Source organism: Diabrotica undecimpunctata, chromosome 7 (genome assembly GCF_040954645.1).
Source record: "Diabrotica undecimpunctata isolate CICGRU chromosome 7, icDiaUnde3, whole genome shotgun sequence".
Classification (NCBI taxonomy): Eukaryota; Metazoa; Arthropoda; class Insecta; order Coleoptera; family Chrysomelidae; genus Diabrotica; species Diabrotica undecimpunctata.
Window position 1 is genome coordinate 97,315,056 of NC_092809.1, and position 18,809 is coordinate 97,333,864.

General features: G+C 33.2%; 1 protein-coding gene across 2 annotated transcripts in view; it reads left to right on the forward strand.

Moving 5' to 3' along the window:
* Window positions 1-15,976, forward strand: part of LOC140445622 (alpha-tocopherol transfer protein-like) — a 40,343-nt gene extending 24,367 nt beyond the window's left edge. For both annotated transcript variants that reach the window (XM_072537822.1, XM_072537821.1), the window contains exons 2-6: window positions 5,408-5,567; window positions 5,979-6,231; window positions 6,594-6,704; window positions 13,733-13,835; window positions 15,626-15,976. In XM_072537822.1, the coding sequence (XP_072393923.1) occupies window positions 5,408-5,567; window positions 5,979-6,231; window positions 6,594-6,704; window positions 13,733-13,835; window positions 15,626-15,771 (773 nt within the window). In that variant the 3' untranslated portion in view covers window positions 15,772-15,976. The remainder of the gene's footprint in view (window positions 1-5,407; window positions 5,568-5,978; window positions 6,232-6,593; window positions 6,705-13,732; window positions 13,836-15,625) is intronic.
* The last annotated feature ends 2,833 nt before the right edge of the window (window positions 15,977-18,809 follow it).

Here is an 18,809-nt window from a genome sequence, read left to right on the forward strand (position 1 = left end):
GAATCATGGACAATGACTAAAACAAATAAGGAAGAACTCCGAATATTTGAAAGAAAAATAATAAGAAAACTTTTTTAACCTCATTATCATATTGCTACAAATCCGTATAGAATAAGAACACATACTAAATAAAGAAAGCTCTTATAAATATATTGTTTAGGAAAATAAATCGCTTAAGGTAGATCGGACACATGCATAGACGCCAAGATGTCAAACTTGGTTAAAAAACGTAAACTAATTTTTGAAACCAAATTCAGTATTTTGCTTTAATCTGTGCCTTCTAAGAATTGCAAGGAAAAACAGACGTTGATAAAACTGTTATTAGAGACATGGGGAATCTAAAAATTGCATTCCACAACATATCTCCTCAACTAAGCAAAAATCCTTAACGAATTGGTTTTTAGTACTCGTACAGAGTATATCGGAATAAAAGGAAAAAGACAGTTAAGCAAGAAGAAAAGTGCAAGCATTTACGTTTTAAGGGTGAAAGGATGTGCGCCCCATTTTTAGCTGACAAGCTTGCGGAGCATACTATTTCTGGTCCTTAGTTTGCCTTTTAGTTTTAAACAAGATTCTGTGATTGACAACGTGCGATATAAACTATCTACAAGGTATTTATAGGAAATTCAGAGTTCAAGGATTTCATCACACTATTGGATGTTCAGTTTTGTGAAAGCGCCTGTGTTGGGAAAATTGAAGGAGCGTTCCTAAGATTTTCGGGGTTTGGCTTAAAATTAAATCGTAGTTCATTTTTATTATATTTAAGGCATCTATTAGATTTTTCTCCACTCCAGCAACAAAAGTTTTTGGTTGTGCAATGTATGGTCTACATGAAAATCCTAGTATCTACTGGTATCTGTTGATCATTTGTGTAAATGTAATACAGTGTAGGTGCCATTACGCTACGCCAAGCGAGACCGTTTGTCTGCGTTCTCCATATTACCATTGAATGATACGAAAAATCTTCTGTTCTGTAGATATACGCGGATAAAACGATGTTTACAGTTTGTCATACAGTATTTGGAGAAATGTCCTCTAATTTAATGTGTCGTAGGCGGCATTTACATTGACAAATACCACCCCTGATACCTGATATCTTTCGTACCCGTTGTTGCTTTTTGCAACAACGGGTACGTTATTACGTACGTTATAAGTATTACGAATAAAAATAAATAAGCAAGAAGAATATAAGTGAATCATATTTAAAATAAGTGACAGAAAAAAGAATATTATATATACATTTACTTCTAAATTAAAAATAAAATACTCGTATGCCTGATAACGAAAGATACAAAATTTACAAGCGACAAAGTATTTTTTAAAACAACCGAACATATTATATGTAATAATTGTAATAGATATGTTGGCTATAACCAAATTACCATAAAGTCACCGAAATATTTTATCTGAGTAATGATTCACTATTGATTGCTACGTTACGTTATACGATACATTTATAGTTAAAGCGAAATTAGGTGTTATGCCTACTTATTATTTTAGTATCTGTTACAAGTTACATACTAAAGTATTATAGTAAGATATTGAATTCCCTACATTTAAAAATTGAAATATTGAAATTAGACAGTAAAAAATTGTAATTTTAAGATTGATTTACAAATTATTATAATTTAAATTTTACTACTTTATGAAACAAATATTGTACATCATAAAACGTAGCAATCGAAACATCGGAACGTACATTTATATAATAAATTTTTCAGTGTCAATGCATTAAAAAAATACTAATACATAAAAATTGCCTTTTCCAAGCTTATAACAGACACTAACTTAAGTTTAAAAATAATTAAAGCAAGTAATATAAATTACCACCATAAAATATTTAACTACATTAACCAAGTATTTGTGAAATTTCAGAATGAATAAATTGATTGATATTTAAATAAATTTCAAGTTCCAAAACGTACCTGCTATAAAATTTAAAAATCTACGACTAATCAAATTATTGGCAACATCGGAGGAGTTTAGTTGTGTACGGGGAAGAATACATACGGATCCCAAAAGTGTTTTACCCTATTACGGAGTTCATTTAATCCTACATGTTGGTCGGAGTCTACATAAAGCGCTACCCAGATAATAATATACACGGTGTATATTCTCCTGGAGTTAGTATAATACCGTTTTAGTACGGGGCCCACATTAACCGCTAGATCTATATATATATATATATATATATATGTATATATATATGAATTTAAAAGCCAATTATATGGAGCGTTCTAATCGGTACAAATAGAGTGTTATAACGTTATTTCAGTTTCCCCACTGCGTCTGACAATGGACTGATACAAATTTAAATTCGGAGGGTCTGAGTTTGAATTTGTAGGCGTACTACTGGAAGAGAATCTTAGCACTACATCTTAGCACTACAGGAAACACATTTAACTGGAAACAACGTCGAAAAGATTGGCCCATACACGTTTTATACAAGTGGAGGCAATAATAGGAATTTTGGAGTGGGTTTTCTGGTACATGAAGACGTGGAGCAGGTAAAACGATTCGTAGTTAAATCTGACAGAATGTGTGCAATTAGAATTAAAGGAAAAAATAACATGATATCGTTAATAAATATACATGCTCCAACAGAAGAAAAAGAAGAAGAAGTGAAAGATGAATTCTATGAAGAATTAGAGTCATTGTGTGAAGAAATGCCCAGACAAGACACTAAAATTATTATAGGCGACGCCAATGCAAAGGTCGGAAGAGAAGATATATATAAAAACATAACAGGGGGTGAAAGTAAACATTTGAATACAAATGATAATGGACAGAGATTAATCACATTCGCAATTGAAAACAGGATGAAGATAATGAGTACCTATTTTAGGAGAAAAAATATATATAAAGGAACGTGGAAAATTCCGGGGTCAAATGGAACTAATCAAATAGACCACATCTTAATACAAGAGAAGTTTGCGAAGTTAATAACAAATGTGAAAACGTGCAGAGGGGCTGACGTAGACTCAGATCATTTTTTGGTTAGAATTAATATGAGAGAAGCAATAATTAAAAGGCATAAACGGAAAAAGAAAGTGCAACGTAAATTTAACTTTGAAAAACTGCGAAAATTTGAGGTAAAGCAGGACTATCAAAAGGATATACAAGAAACCTACGCTAAACAAGATAGTACTACTGTGAGTAACATACAACAAAAGTTCTTGAAAATGACAAACACTATAAAGGAAGCTACGTCGAAGAACATACCAAGAGCAAAAAGATTTAGAAAAAACCACTGGTTCAATGACGAATGCAGAACAGAGTTAAAAAAAAGATCAGATTTGAGATTAAAAAGTTTACGTTCGCAAAAACAAGACGACCTAGAAAGGTATGCCGTACAACGAAAAAAAGTAAAGAGAATCCTAAGGGAGCGGAAACGAAAGTATATGGAGAATAAAATTAAGCGCATTGAAGAAAATTACAAGAAAAATGAAATAAAAATTTTTTATAAAGAAGTAAAATACATTAAAACTGGGTACCAGGGAAGAACGATGAATGTAAAAGATAAGCAAGGAAACCTGATAGTGGATGAAGACCAAATATGTGAAAGGTGGAAAGAATATTTCGAAGAGATACTAAATGACGAAGTGACTACTGAAGAAAATTGTTATGTTCCTAGACCTCAAATAGTAATAGAAGAAATACCAAAGCCCACAAGAGAAGAAATTGAAGAAATAATAAAAGATATGAAAAACCAAAAAAGTCCCGGGGAGAGCGGCATTGTGGCAGAGAACATAAAATATGGAGGAGAGGTCTTAATAAACAAACTTGGTGAGCTAATACTAGAAGTATGGGATGCCGAAGAAATGCCTCAAGAATGGAATAAGTCGATTATAATTCCTATACACAAAAAGGGAGATAGAACTGAATGCACAAACTATAGAGGAATATCCTTATTAGAAGTAATGTATAAAGTACTCGCCATACTATTTAAAAAACGATTAGAAATATATATAGAGAAGAATCTAGGAGAATACCAGGGAGGATTTCGGAAAGGAAGATCAACAACCGATCAAATTTTTATGCTTAAACAAATCCTGACCAATTGCTATGAATACAACATTTCAGCACAAGTACTTTTTATTGATTACAAAGCTGCCTACGATACAATAAACAGAAACAAGTTAATAGAAACACTAAAAGAATTCCAAGTGCCAGAAAAAATAATAAGATTGGTAAAAATGACAATTAGACAAACCATTTGTGCTGTGAGATGCAACGGTACAGTCTCAGAAGAATTCGAAGTGAAAAAAGGTGTTCGCCAAGGAGACCCGTTATCTACATTGCTATTCAATATAGTTCTAGAAAAAATTGTAAGGATTAGTGGGATAAATAGGTCCGGTACTATTTTATACAAGGAGCACCAATGCTTAGCATACGCTGATGATGTGGTTCTTATTGCAAGAAATGGAAAAGAACTATCAAATATAACAAAAAGACTGATTCGGGAAAGCTCTAAAATGGGACTGAAAGTTAATATTAATAAATCGAAGTACATGGAGATCTCGAGCAAAAAAGGAATAAGCACCAGGGGATCCTTTAAATTGGAGGTGGAGAATGGATCAGTTGTAGAATTCGAGAAGGTGGATGAATATATGTACTTAGGTACTCTTATTGATCAGACATGTAAAGAAGAAACTGAAATCAACCTGAGACTGACCAAGAGCAACAGGTGTGCTGGAGCCATGAGCAAAATAATTAAGGCCAAAGATATATCTCGTAATACAAAAATAAGAGTATACAAAACTATAATTAGACCCACAATGCTATACGCTGCCGAGACATGGACTATGAACAAAACCGTACAGAACACATTGGAAGCATGGGAAAGAAAGATACTTCGCAGAATATTTGGTGGAAAAGTAGTAGAAGGAGAATGGAGAAGACGAACTAATGCAGAAGTGTATCAGTTGTATGCTAACCCTACAATAACAAATGTGGTGAAAAAACGTAGACTAGAATAGCTCGGCCATCTAGAAAGAATGCAAGGTAATAGACTAGTCAAGAATATTGCTTGGAGAGTAACTGAGGGCAAAAAAAAGAGAGGAAGACCAAGAAAGAAATGGAGAGATGCAGTGATGGAAGATGTCAGAGAGATGGGAATCAGAGATTGGAAGCTGTTAGCTAAGAATAGAAAACGATGGAAATTATCCATCCAGCAATGGGCCTAAAAGGCCTGTTAACGCTGTACATACATACATACTGGAAGAGAAGACCGGTGAAAAGTACAAAGAAGTACAAGGGAATTTTGTCATATTATCTATTCCATATTATACTATACAATGCTTACTAAACGATTATGAGTGGCTTTAGAGATCTTACCTATTTTGAAAATGTGTTTTGTATTTGTAAATATGTTTTGAAAATTAATATATTTTAAATTAATTTACAGATGACATTATGATTCAATATTTTTTGACGATCTGTAACTTTAGTATTGAAAGAGCAAAACAATGTCTGGATATGTATTACGCAGTTAGAACAGTTATTCCAGAACTCTATACCAATACGAGTCCAACATCTAGCGATATGCAGACAGCGTACGAACAAATGTGAGTATATTTTTTGTGGCATAGATTTTCGACATTCAGCCAGTTTCAACGGATTTCCTGATCAGACAAATAAAATATCTAACATGATTTAGATGAATAATTAACAGATTTAAATATAAAAAGACTACAAGCTCACCCGCTTCTGGTCTAGTAGCCCATCGAGACATTTTTACTTACATCTATCTCCTACTTTTGTAAATAATTTTTATTGGTATCTTCATATTGAAATATTGATATTTGATTGGCAAACAGAGTTTGTCATAAAAGTTGATCATATTAACCATTGATCAATTAAAATTTATTGACAACATCACAACATTATTTGTAAGCTAACCACCCCATAAGAATTCACAGTGTAAAAGTGTTACAATTTTTAAGTTTAAAGGGTTTTCAGTTAATTTTGTCTTTCAGGAATTGTTGTCCGTTACCCGATCTTACTCAAAATTTAGAAAGAATTATAATAGCAAAAATAAATGATGTAGAAGTAGATATGTTTAATGTATACAAAGTAATAGCTATGGCGTATGTCAATATGTTTGAAGTGATAATGTGGGAAGATCTTTGTTTAGGACAAAAAATTATTGTAGATTTTAAAAGTTTAAAAATTAACCAAGCTTTAACAATGGGTCCCAAAGAAGTTCGAATAGTCGGATTTATTTTGGAGGTAAGTAAATATCTGTAAATACCAATTAGCGATGTCTGTTGAAAGAAATGTTTATAAATAAAAAAAAACTTTTTGACAATTTTAGTTGTTTTTCATCGCTGCAGAGGGCGTGTTCCAAATTTTTTTTTGCTTTTTTTTTAAATGTCAACAGAATTAAATTTGTGAGACTTAAAACTAATTAATACACCATTAAAAAGTATTGATTTTTATATTTTTGAATATAGCTAATGCCGAACAAACTAAAATTAAAAATAAGCTAGCTTTACTTAATTGTACCTTTACTATTTAAAGAAATGAGATACAGTTTTCATGTTTTACCATGTTTTCATTTTTTCATAATAATAAAAGCTGGTATGTTTCAGAAAGTTTGGAATTTACAAGTTAAAGAGTATCACTTTATAAATGTTCCTACATATGCGGACAAGATGGTTCAACTATGTAAAATACTGTTAGCAAAAGCGTTGAGTGAAAAAGTAAGTAAAAAATTAAATTATAAGTTATGGTCTCTAATTGTTAACGTACATATAACATAAGTTTACCGTTAAATGAAGGTGTAGGGTGTCAAATTCAGATAGTATCTTTCTTATTTAAACTTTGCCATTTTTGTTTAATATATTAATTCGGCTTCGCGAAAAAACAACAGATTTTCTTAAACATTATAAGTATTTCTTGAAAATATATGTCATTAAGTATCGAATAAGGCTCATTTTGATTCACAATTGTTATAAATAAAGTGTCACTGTAATGTTAAGTGTCACTTTAATGTAATAAATAGGGTGAATATCATTTTTAAGGTATTGTTTTATATTGTAATGATCTTTAAAATGAGAATGCGACTTGGCTAAAGTGTCTCCATTTTTTTTTTTTTTTTTTTTGAAAAGTTATATAAATAAGTAGTAATAAATAATAGTAAAGTCTCATAAATAAAAAATAACCAAAAATTTGCTGTTGCACGAAGTGGGGACTTGTTTCTGGCATCACACACTGGATTTGCTTGATATGCACTTTGCTTGTGCCGCTGGTGAATAATCAAACTCCTTGCGAAAACAAAACTGACTTTATTTTGAATTACACACACAATACATATAATATGAACGCTAATAAGTATTATGTCCGCTCGCTCTGAATGCTGTATCACCGATCCCGTCTCGTACTTGAGTGCTGTCTGTCGTCTTTGGGGTGCCTTAAGGGACTCGCCTTATCTTCACATATGGCATAATATATCTCCCTACGCCACTATGTTGCCGGATTGTAAAAATGCATAAAATAAACTTGAATTAGATAGAGGCGTGAACATGGCCCCCGCCTTGGCAAACACTGCCAACAAAATCGTCTGCTAATGCTAAATGTTCAAATGTTTAAACTACACTTAGTCCGAAACGGGTAGCGGACACACCTTGGAAAAAGAACGAGTTATGATACCATTGTCCGTCTTTATTCTAAAAACTCTGGCTACACCATCACTGCCGCGTAAAAGTTCGATCACGCGACCTAACTTCCACCTTAATGGAGGTAAATTGTCCTCTTTTATGAGCACTAACGTGTTTTCCGCAACTTCACCGTTAGTAGTAGTCCATTTCGTGCGTTTTTGTAGTTCGGAGATGTATTCTTTGTTCCATCGTTCCCATATATGCTGAGAAAGCTGCTGAATATGCTGGAATTTTGAGAGCCGATTAACTGGAACATGACGCAAATGTGGATCTGGATTGGTAATAAGTGGTCTTCCGATGAGAAAATGTGCAGGAGTTAATGGGGAGAGATCATTTGGATCACAGGATAAAGGATGAATCGGTCGGGAATTTATTATAGCTTCAATCTGCACAAGCAACGAATAAAATTCCTCGAACGTTAAGTGCGCGTTTCCCAAAACCCTATGCAAATGATGCTTAACTGTTCTGACTCCGCTTTTCCACAGTCCGCCAAAATGTGGAGAATAGGGAGGTATGAAGGACGACGAAATATTATTCTTTAGCAAGGATTCTCTTATCGCGGGAGTGTGCTGCTCTAAAAATTTTCTTAACGATTTTAACTCCGAACTAGCTGCTATAAAATTGGTTCCATTGTCGGAAACCATCTTTTGAGGCCTCTTCGCGCAATAAATCTTTTAAAGGCCAACAGAAATGATTCCTTAGACAGTTCTGTAACTAATTCTAAATGTATGGCCTTCGTACAAAAACAAATAAAAAGACACATGTAACTCTTTATTAGTTTACAACCTCGACCCTTTCTATCGCGAATTAAGAAAGGGCCCGCATAATCTACACCTGTTACAATAAACGGTGGGCCACCTGCGAGACGCTGGGCAGGTAGGTCACCCATTATTGGCTGAATGGATTTAGATTTTAATCTAAAACATTTTACACATTTGTGTACGGTACGTCGCGCTAAATTTCTTCCTGATAACGGCCAGAAAGTTTCTCTTATAGTTGCAAGTAAAAGCTGAGGACCAGCATGCATAAGATCCTTGTGAAAATGATTAAATATTACCGATGTAACTATATGATCTGCCGCTAAAATGATGGGATGTTTTTTGTCATACGTAAACTCGGAATGCTTTAAACGCCCGCCTACTCTCATGATGCCCTGATCATCAAGAAATGGAGATAAATTTATGAGTTTGCTGTTTTTATCTAAAGATCCCTTTTTGTTCAAATGCTTTATTTCATTAGAAAATGACTGTGATTGACACAGTTTTAGAATACGATTAAATGCAGAATGTATTTCATCCAAAGAAAGGGGTTCAGAAGTTCTTTCCTTATTTTTGCACATGCGGATGAATCTGAACACATATGCAGCGGTTCTTTTTAAACGTAAAATATTAGAGAAGCGCTCAAATGAAAATACTTCCGTATTCTGTGCTTCATCAAGTTTATTCGTAAAAACCTTTATGTTTTTCCTTGTTTCGCTTGTTTCAGTAGGGACAACTTGTAAATTTGGCCATTTATCTGAATCTTGCACGATCCACTCCGGTCCATGCCACCATAAGTTGCACTCCATTATTTTATCTGGTTCCACGCCTCTGGACACTAGATCTGCATTATTATCCTTGCCTGGCACATGACGCCACTGCGCAAACGAAGTGGTTTCCTGGATCTTTGCTACGCGGTTACTAACAAACGTCTTCAATGCATTGGCTGCTGTTTTCAACCAACTAAGTACTATCGATGAATCTGTCCAGAGGTAACACGTATCAAATTGCACATTTAATGAATTTTTGACCTTATTGGTCAAACGCGATAAAATAATTGCTCCACAGAGCTCTAAACGCGGCAAGGTAACTGGCTTTAAGGGCGCAACCTTGCTTTTTGCACATAATAAGAATGAATACGACCTGCCTAACGAATCGGTAGATTTAATGAATATGCAAGCACCGTACGCCTTTTCTGAGGAGTCGCAAAATCCATGAAGTTCTAGTTTGACCTTACTAGAACATATAACATGCCGAGGTATTTTTAAATTGTTTAAGATTCCTAATTTATTCCTAAACTGTAAATAATTATTTGCTAAATGCTCCGGTATGGGATCATCCCATGAAAGACGCTCGAGCCATAGTTGTTGTAACATAATTTTCGCTATGATGGTACACGCACTTAATAGACCCAAGGGATCAAAAATTTGAGCTATGTCCGATAATAAAGTTCGTTTTGTGATTATATGGCCTAGAGATGAACTTATGCTATAAAACATAGTATCTGATTGCGGTGAGTACAATAATCCCAAAGTTTTCGCCTTCTCGTTTTCACCGAATTGAATAACGGAACCCGTAGTTGAATTATCCGGTATATCTCTCAATATTTCAGGATCATTTGAATAGAATTTACGCAATGTAAATCCTCCGCCTTTGAGGACCTCAAAAAGTTGTTTACATGCTTCGCGCGCTTTCTGTTTTGAATCAAAACCTGTCAAAAGGTCGTCCACATAAAAATCGGATTTAATAATGCTAGCAATGTTAGGATTTTTAGCTTCTTGCTCCTCTGCCAATGTCATTAGACATTTAATCGCTAAGTAAGAAGAGCATTTCATACCGTACGTAACTGTTTGTAACTGAAATATTTCAATCGGTTCTTCCGGATTATTTCGCCATAAGATACATTGTAAGGATTTTTGATCATCTGCAACCAATACCTGACGGTACATTTTTTCTATATCCGCACTAACTACATATAAGTGTGTTCTAAAACGCAATAAAATGGAGAGTAAATCATTTTGTAAGGTTGGTCCGGCCATTTGAATACTATTTAATGAAATGCCGTTTGTAGTTGGCGCACTACAATCGAACACAACGCGCAAACGTGTCGTCAAAGAATTTTCTTTTAAAACTGGATGATGTGGCATAAAATAAAATGTAGTATTTGCCCTAAAGTCTGTTGCCGCTTCCGTAATTCTGCATAAACCTTTCATATGTCCTAATTCTTTATATTCCTGGATGAATTCGCTATAAAGAGTTTTAAGATTGGCATCTTTATTCAACTTACGCTCGAGATTTAAAAATCTATTTTTTGCTTGACGAAATGAATCACCGAGTGAACTTATCGGTTCTTTGAATGGCAATGATACTATGAATTTGCCTGTCGCGTCGCGTTTCACCGTATCTTCGAAATGTTTTTCGCATGCAATTTCTTCGCCCGAGAGTGCAGGTTTTCCATTGAAAACCTCTTCAAGTTCCCAGAACTTACTTAGCTGTTCTGTAACTTCGATTGTGTTTGTGAAATTACACTTAGTTATTCGCTTTTCTGATGCTTTGTTTTGGCTGATATACGGCCCTGCTATGATCCAGCCAAACATTGTTTCTTGCATGAATGGTTTATTTTTACCTAAACTAATTCTGTTTGCGCCCAGTATTTGCCAAAATAGATCACTTCCTATCAACAATTCGACCCTTTGTGGTTTATGAAAATAATTATCCGCTAATTTTAAATGTTTAGGTATCTGCAAATCGCTAATGTTTATTTCAGATGCCGGCACGCACCCCGTAATTTCTGGTATTACGAAACAATTTAAAGTTTTATGAAAAGTTATATCGCTACGCGACTGTATATTTATTTCGCATTTCAATCGAACGGGAGATGCAATATTATTTATGCTCATGACTGATATGTTCGCGCTTGTCGTTTTTAATCTAAGTTTATCGCATAAATTTTCGGTTATGAATGAGCTTTGTGAACCGCAATCTAACAAAGCTCGCACTATGTATGCCTTACCTTGGCCGTCAAAAATATTAACTAATACTGTGGACAGTATAGTTTGATCTGCAGCGCTAACTGCCGAAACTGACAAATTGGTAGTGTTTAAACTACCTTGTATATTATCTGCAGATCGTATATCGCTCGCGTTTTCTACCGGTTGATGAACTAAAGCTGCGTTCTGTTCGCTTGATCTATCTGGATGCAATAACGTATGGTGTTTTGACGCGCATTTCTTGCATGTTGATTGTCTACACCGCTTATAGAAATGTCCAGGTTTAAGACAATTCGTGCAAAGATTGACCTGTCTTACTTTATCAAACCTGTCCCTAGATGAAAGTTTTGAAAATTCGCCGCATTGATAAATGGTGTGTTCCCTTTTGCAAATAGGGCAACACTGCGTATTATCCGATTTATTTAAAGTTCCCTGTGATGAATATAGACCGCGAATGTTATGTGAATATTTCGTATTCCGTGAATATGCGCCCGCCTGAGAAATATTCCGTGTATTTTGTTTTTCAGCTTGATTTACCTCAAGGGATTCTAAGAGGTCCGCCCTTGATTTTAAAAACGTTTTAAAATCATCAAAACTAGGAATTTCATTATGTGTCTTGCTATTCTCCCATGCGCGTAAAGTCGATGTATCGAACTTACAAGAAATAATATGAATAAGGAGTATGTCCCACGAATCCGTAGGTAGTCCTAGCTGCTTTAACGCGTATAAATGCTTCGAAAAAATGTCAACTAAATGCCGCAATCTATTAGATGACTCTTTATGTATTGGCTCTATATTAAATAAGGCATTAATTTGATTGGAAATTAATAATCTCTTATTATCGTACCTTTCCCTAATTAATTTCCACGCAACTGCATAGTTTTCGGCGGTAAACTCTAATGTTCGTATGACCTGCGCCACACCGCCCTGTAATGAACTTCGTAAATAATGAAAACGCCTTATATTGTCTAAGTACTCATTTCTGTTAACTAAAGATTCAAAAAGATCTGCAAAATCTAACCAATTACTATAATTACCATCAAATTTTGGTAACTCGATAGGTTTAAGCTCAATACAATGCCCTGTATATGAATTCTTAGAGCGCTCACTTGCTTTATCGCTTTCTATACAAGCTACTTGTTTATTATCGCGAATGATTTTTCGCGCTACCGCTAATTGTGAATAATATTTGTTATAGAATTCTTCGCGCTCCGTATATTCATCCTCTAATAATTCAAATTGAACCGTATTTTCTATTTGCCCCTGAACCTCATCGAATTCGCCCTGTAAATGTTCTATATTATTTACCATTTCAATAGCCTGTAATACTTCTAAATCTGAAATCGTTTCACCCTTAGTTATTTTATCATTTAACGCTAATATAAATTTCGAAAATATTGTGAGTTTGCATTTAAAACCGCCCCTTTTTCACTTTAAATTCTCCATAATTTTATAATAAATTATACAGTAAACAGAAACAGAATATAAATCGCTTGATATTCGACCCTAACGTTCTCAGAATTATCACATGTGCAGAATAAAGGTACAAAGACTGATAAATAAGGGAATGTGAAATGGATATGCTCACCAAAATATTGTATGTTTATTCTAACAGCCCTAGCCTCCTGGAGCCAAGGATATGCCTCAACTCGTATAATAGGTCTTCACAGATTTTAAACCCACAGTTGTCCAATTATGTAACTGTCTTAAGATTAACGTTCGACAGTCTATAACGCGCTCGGGCCACTATGAATGCACTATTTCGCCCGCTAATTTGATGACACAAATATGAGTTCGGAATTCGGTGAATTTACACTGTTTTAACACAAGAATTTGATGATTCGGCTCGAATAGACCATGGATTTTGCTTGATATGCACTTCGCTTGTGCCGCTGGTGAATAATCAAACTCCGTGCGAAAACAAAACTGACTTTATTTTGAATTACACACACAATACATATAATATGAACGCTAATAAGTATTATGTCCGCTCGCTCTGAATGCTGTATCACCGATCCCGTCTCGTACTTGAGTGCTGTCTGTCGTCTTTGGGGTGCCTTAAGGGACTCGCCTTATCTTCACATATGGCATAATATATCTCCCTACGCCACTATGTTGCCGGATTGTAAAAATGCATAAAATAAACTTGAATTAGATAGAGGCGTGAACACACACACACACACACACACACACACACACACACATATATATATATATATATATATATATATATATATATATATATATATATATATATATATATATATATATGCCAAAATATTGTAATTTATTATATAAATAATAGAATTTAATGCATTTTTAGATTTTTATTCATAAATCAATTGAAGATTTGCACAAGTTTATTCCAAAAGAAGTTTTACCAAAAGAATATGGAGGTACTCAAAAGACGTTATCAGAACTTAATGGTAAGTGTGGAGTGGAAAATGAACACATTTTCATTAGCACACCATTTTAAATTAAACTTTTTGATTACTTAACATTCTACTTTTTTTTTATTTCTTTATTTTCGAATTATAGCGTTGTTAATGTTTTGTCTTTTCGGAAATTCTACGGCATGTAAGCTATTTATCTGAAGACTCATCACTCATAAATGGATTTCAGGAATAAAAAACCCACTAGAAAACACTTTAACAAAAGATGTTAACCTATTGTCATCTATAAACCAGAAATTCCATAATATTAAATAAAGGAAACAATAAAACACCACAAGCAATCAATAAACGATCACAAAAAGGTACTAAAAAGTTACAACAATACCATATGTAAAGACCTAAAGATTAAATTCAACAACACAAAAGAAACAAAAGAAAGATCAAAGAACTGCATCTATAAAATTCCCTGTAAATTCAACGATTTCTGTGTGGGACAAACTTCAAGAACACTAAGTGTCAGGATAAACGAGCAGGAAACATACATCAAGAACATAGACTTCGACAAATCCTAGATATGCAAACATTCGTGGGACAACGAGCAAAGAGTACAATAAAAGATGTATCAATAACCATAAAAGAAACAGACATAAAAAAGAGAAAAGTCAAAGAAGCATCTTTAATCCTACTTAATAAAGAAAAGTGAGTAGCATATGTAGCAAGTTTTGGTTGTCAATATTAAAAGAACAAGAAGATACCAACTAATAGCGGATTAATAGAAAGTCGGGGACATAAAATATACACATATTTACAATCTAAACACAATACATATGCAACCACCATTTACACAACTATAAATACAAAAAAGTAACAAAATGGTCAGAATGTGATATTCCGAGAGTAAAATACCACCCTCAGATTTTTTTTTCAACCACAAGTATGCTGTTGCCTATAAGACCAGGGACAAGAAGTCAACCATCAATTTTGAAATCGAAATCGAGTGGAAATCGAAACGTCAACATTAGTTAAATTAAAATGTAATTTTCATCACAATCAATTGTAGTCTAATGCCATATAAACATATGTAACTTTATATATTATTTTCATTGTTTTGATTTTTATGTCTTTTTAATATATTTTATGTAAACCAATAACATTCAGTTGAACTACTCAGTAGTTTAAAACGAAACTTTGTACGCGTATTATGTTTCTTCTTCTTCTAACTTTGTTAATAAACTTGCGTCTGTTCGACGATCGGATTCGATATTATAGATGTTCATTTTATAATTTGACCTTTTTGCAACTTAGTGTATGCATGTACATTCCACATTTATATGACTTTACTAGTTCTATTTTTTAATTATTATCTCCTATGCGCTATATTACACCTTTATAACGTTCTCAGTCCGACAAAAACACTTTTTAAAGTGTTCGATAAACATTTTTTTTTGTATTCGATCTGACTATCTTGATTCGAAGGTTTTTATTAACATTCTGGTTATATTGGTATTTGAATTCCTTGATCCTGAAAATGCTCTATTTATATATACCTTTACGAAGTATGAAATATTTTGAAACTTTAAGCAGAAAAGCAGTAAATTTGTCTAGCAGAACTTTTTTACATAGTTTTAAGCTCCGTTGATATTTTTGTGGGTACTTCTTTGAACCATAAATTTAACTGTAATTGACAGATAGCATATCGTCTACCACAAAGTTCAGACATTACCCCTAATAAACAATAAGTACACGATTTTCAATCGGTTGTCTTATAACCATAACTAACCTAATATTTTTTGTGTATATCTAATAGTTTTAATAATTTTTAGGTGCATGGTTAAAAAAATTAAAACAATATAAGGACCGCTTTGCAGCACTTGAAAATATGGATATAATCAACGCTAATAGACCGGAATTTGGTAGCAACAACCTTTCCGAATATTATGGCAATTATATGAAAATCGACGTGGAATAACATATTTACCTATATTATGGTAATTACATAATTACTAAAATAGTGTCATAATATTGTAGGTGCTTAAATTAATTATATTGTTTTTTAAGAATTTAATATAGCATAAAGCTTTATACAGTTCTTTTGTACTACCACTTCAAATAATATTGTATATTGTTATACGAATCCAATGTTAGTGTTAAAATAAAAAGTAAATATTGTAGAAGAGTTTATTTATTTAACTACATAACAAATACAAATACTGTTTGTAGCAAGTCAAAAAACTACAGATTATATTGAAATGGAATATAAACGTAACTTAAATATATCACAAACAAGAACACATAAGCAGAATCACGTAAGCAGTTTAGTGGATGTTCTGCAATGAGTCATATATTCTTCTGAGCAGAACAATGTTTCAGCAGATATTTTTTAAGGCTTTTTCGGAACTATTACAGCTTAGCTCTTTAACACTATTTGGTAAAATATAGCAATAGCTATAATTGCAAGATAATTAAAGCAATTTTTATCTGAAATACGTAATCTACAGCGATTTATTCGTAGGTAGTGACAGTTTCGCGAATTGTAAACGTGGTCAGATTGCTTTTTTAAATAGACCCATTTTCTGAGAATTTTTGTTTGAACTTGAAATATCAACAGAGTAGGTAACAGCATAATTTTGAATTTAATAAAGATAGGTCGGCAATGTTATAGATAACTAACCCCTGCTAAAATCCTGATAGCTTTCTTTTGCATTCGAAAAATTTGAAGGGCATTTTATCGCTTTTTCTTTGGTTGTGAGATATGAGCCGACCAGTTCAGTTGATTATCTATGGTTATTCCCAATAGTTTAACAGTTTCTTTATCTAGACCATTGTGTAAATAACTTGCAGATATAAACAAATTTTGGGTTTAATCAGAGTTAAGTTTTAGTTTGTTTGCAACAAACTGTGCTAGATTTGGTAGAAACTTCCTCATAAGACATTTGTAAATCATCATTATTTTTTCCTGATATAACGTATGTCGTACTATGTGCGAATTTTATGTATTTATATGAAGATATGAATTTAGGCAAATCGTTGACATAAATAATAAACAAAAGAGGTCCTAAGGCCGAACCTTGTGGGACACCATGTTTTACGGATAGAAAATCGGGGAGATGACCTTTAGACATTACCGCCTAGTCTCTGCACTTAGATAAGAAGTTATACGCTTAAGAGCTTGTGGAGCAAAATGTCGTTTGAAACGCAGTCAAAAGCCTTCGACAAGTAGCAAAGAAAATTGCTATGCAAAATAGGAATAAAATTGTTGTTTTATAACCCTTTCGATCACTTTACTAAAAGTAGAAACAATGCTTACATATCTTTAATTGTCAATTTTTGAGGACTCACATTTTTTGTAGAAAAGGTAGTACTTTTGAGTATTTTAGTACTTCGGCAACTACTCCAGTTGACAGAATAAATTAATAAGATCAGTGAAAGACGTTAAAACTATTTGGTAAGTTTCTTTTAAAATTTTGCTATTAATTTCGTGAACGTCCCTACAATTTGAATTACTATTTGAGATACCTCTCTGAGACTTTATTATTTGAGAGACCTCTTTTTTTACAACGGGTCGAAAAAAAGCTTACTTGGAGAAGGATAATTTCTATAATTAAAGAGGACATCGATATTAAACGTGAGAAAAGATGTAATTATATTCTCTGCAATCGTAGTAAAAAATTGTTTGACTAAATTTAGCCTCATCTCCAAAAAGCACATAATAATAATCTGAAAATATCGATATCTTTTCACTTACTGCTGAGACCATTGACAAAAATCTAATCTGCGTTGATAATCATCGATTGTCAATGCTCGATGTAAGTGTATGCGGTAAGAATGTAGTTTATGTTTACGAAGGATTTTTGCCTCCGAAGTTTGATTACTGTCAAGTTGACGTGAAATTTCACAAGTGCTGATGCGCGGATCTTTAGTAGTAGCTATCAGTACATCATATTCCTTCTCTTCACTTAGAACAGTGTTCGTTCTCTGATTTCTTGACAATACAACTGACCCAGTGAGAACAAAACGATCCAATAAATTTTCAAAAGCTCTTGCGTTTGGCTTCCTCCGTTCAGGATAACGCTCGTGATATATTCTGGATACAAGTAAGCAATTTCTCGAACTGTCTACTAATACTCAGATCATATCTCTTAACTCTTCAACATAAAAATTCATTTTTAACAATAAAGACAAGCCACACAGACCGATTAAAAAGGTAATAATATGAAAACTTATTCAGAGAATTCATTAATGTATGATAGGAATCTATAACGTTTGTTTGATTTAATAATATAACTATTATTATTGCTAGTTATGGTTTGGGTGTATTTTGGATTGGTTTTGGAATTAGACTGATTTCTGATAATGGTTCTTTTTTTTAATTAGATTGTAAAATTGTGGTGGATAATTATTTTTTTTTCTAAGATATCTTTAACTTTTTTTAGATTTTCGGAATGGTATTGTAGGCTAGATAGCTTAATTGCTCTGTTTAACTGACAGAGACAGATCTAATACTCTAAATCGAGTTTAGCTTAAATACGCAATATTTTTTGAAATGAGCAATATTACGCAATTTATGCATGTATATGCACTTTTAATATATTCCGCTCTCTATGTATGAATCAACCAACATTACAAAGTTTCCCCTTATGTAAAATACATTCGCTTGATATCGTCAGTCCATCGGATTTCAGATCTCCCCCAACACCTCTTATTTGCTTTTGGTCGCTAATCAACAATTATTCGCTTCGTCCAACGATTGTCTTTCATTATTTGTTTAGAATAGGCAATAAAAATGTAGATCTCGTTCCTCAGTCCTTTATATATGAGTGTAGATAGGAGAATAAAATGAATCAGACAATATTTTTGCAACAAGGTGGAGTTGCAATTTATGTAAAAGAACATCTTATGTATTCTTCTCTTAATCTAAATGAACACAATGGAGAGCAAAGTTCATAGGTTTGTACAATTTATGTACCTTCAACAAAAACCAATGTTTTAACTGTATACTGATCCTGT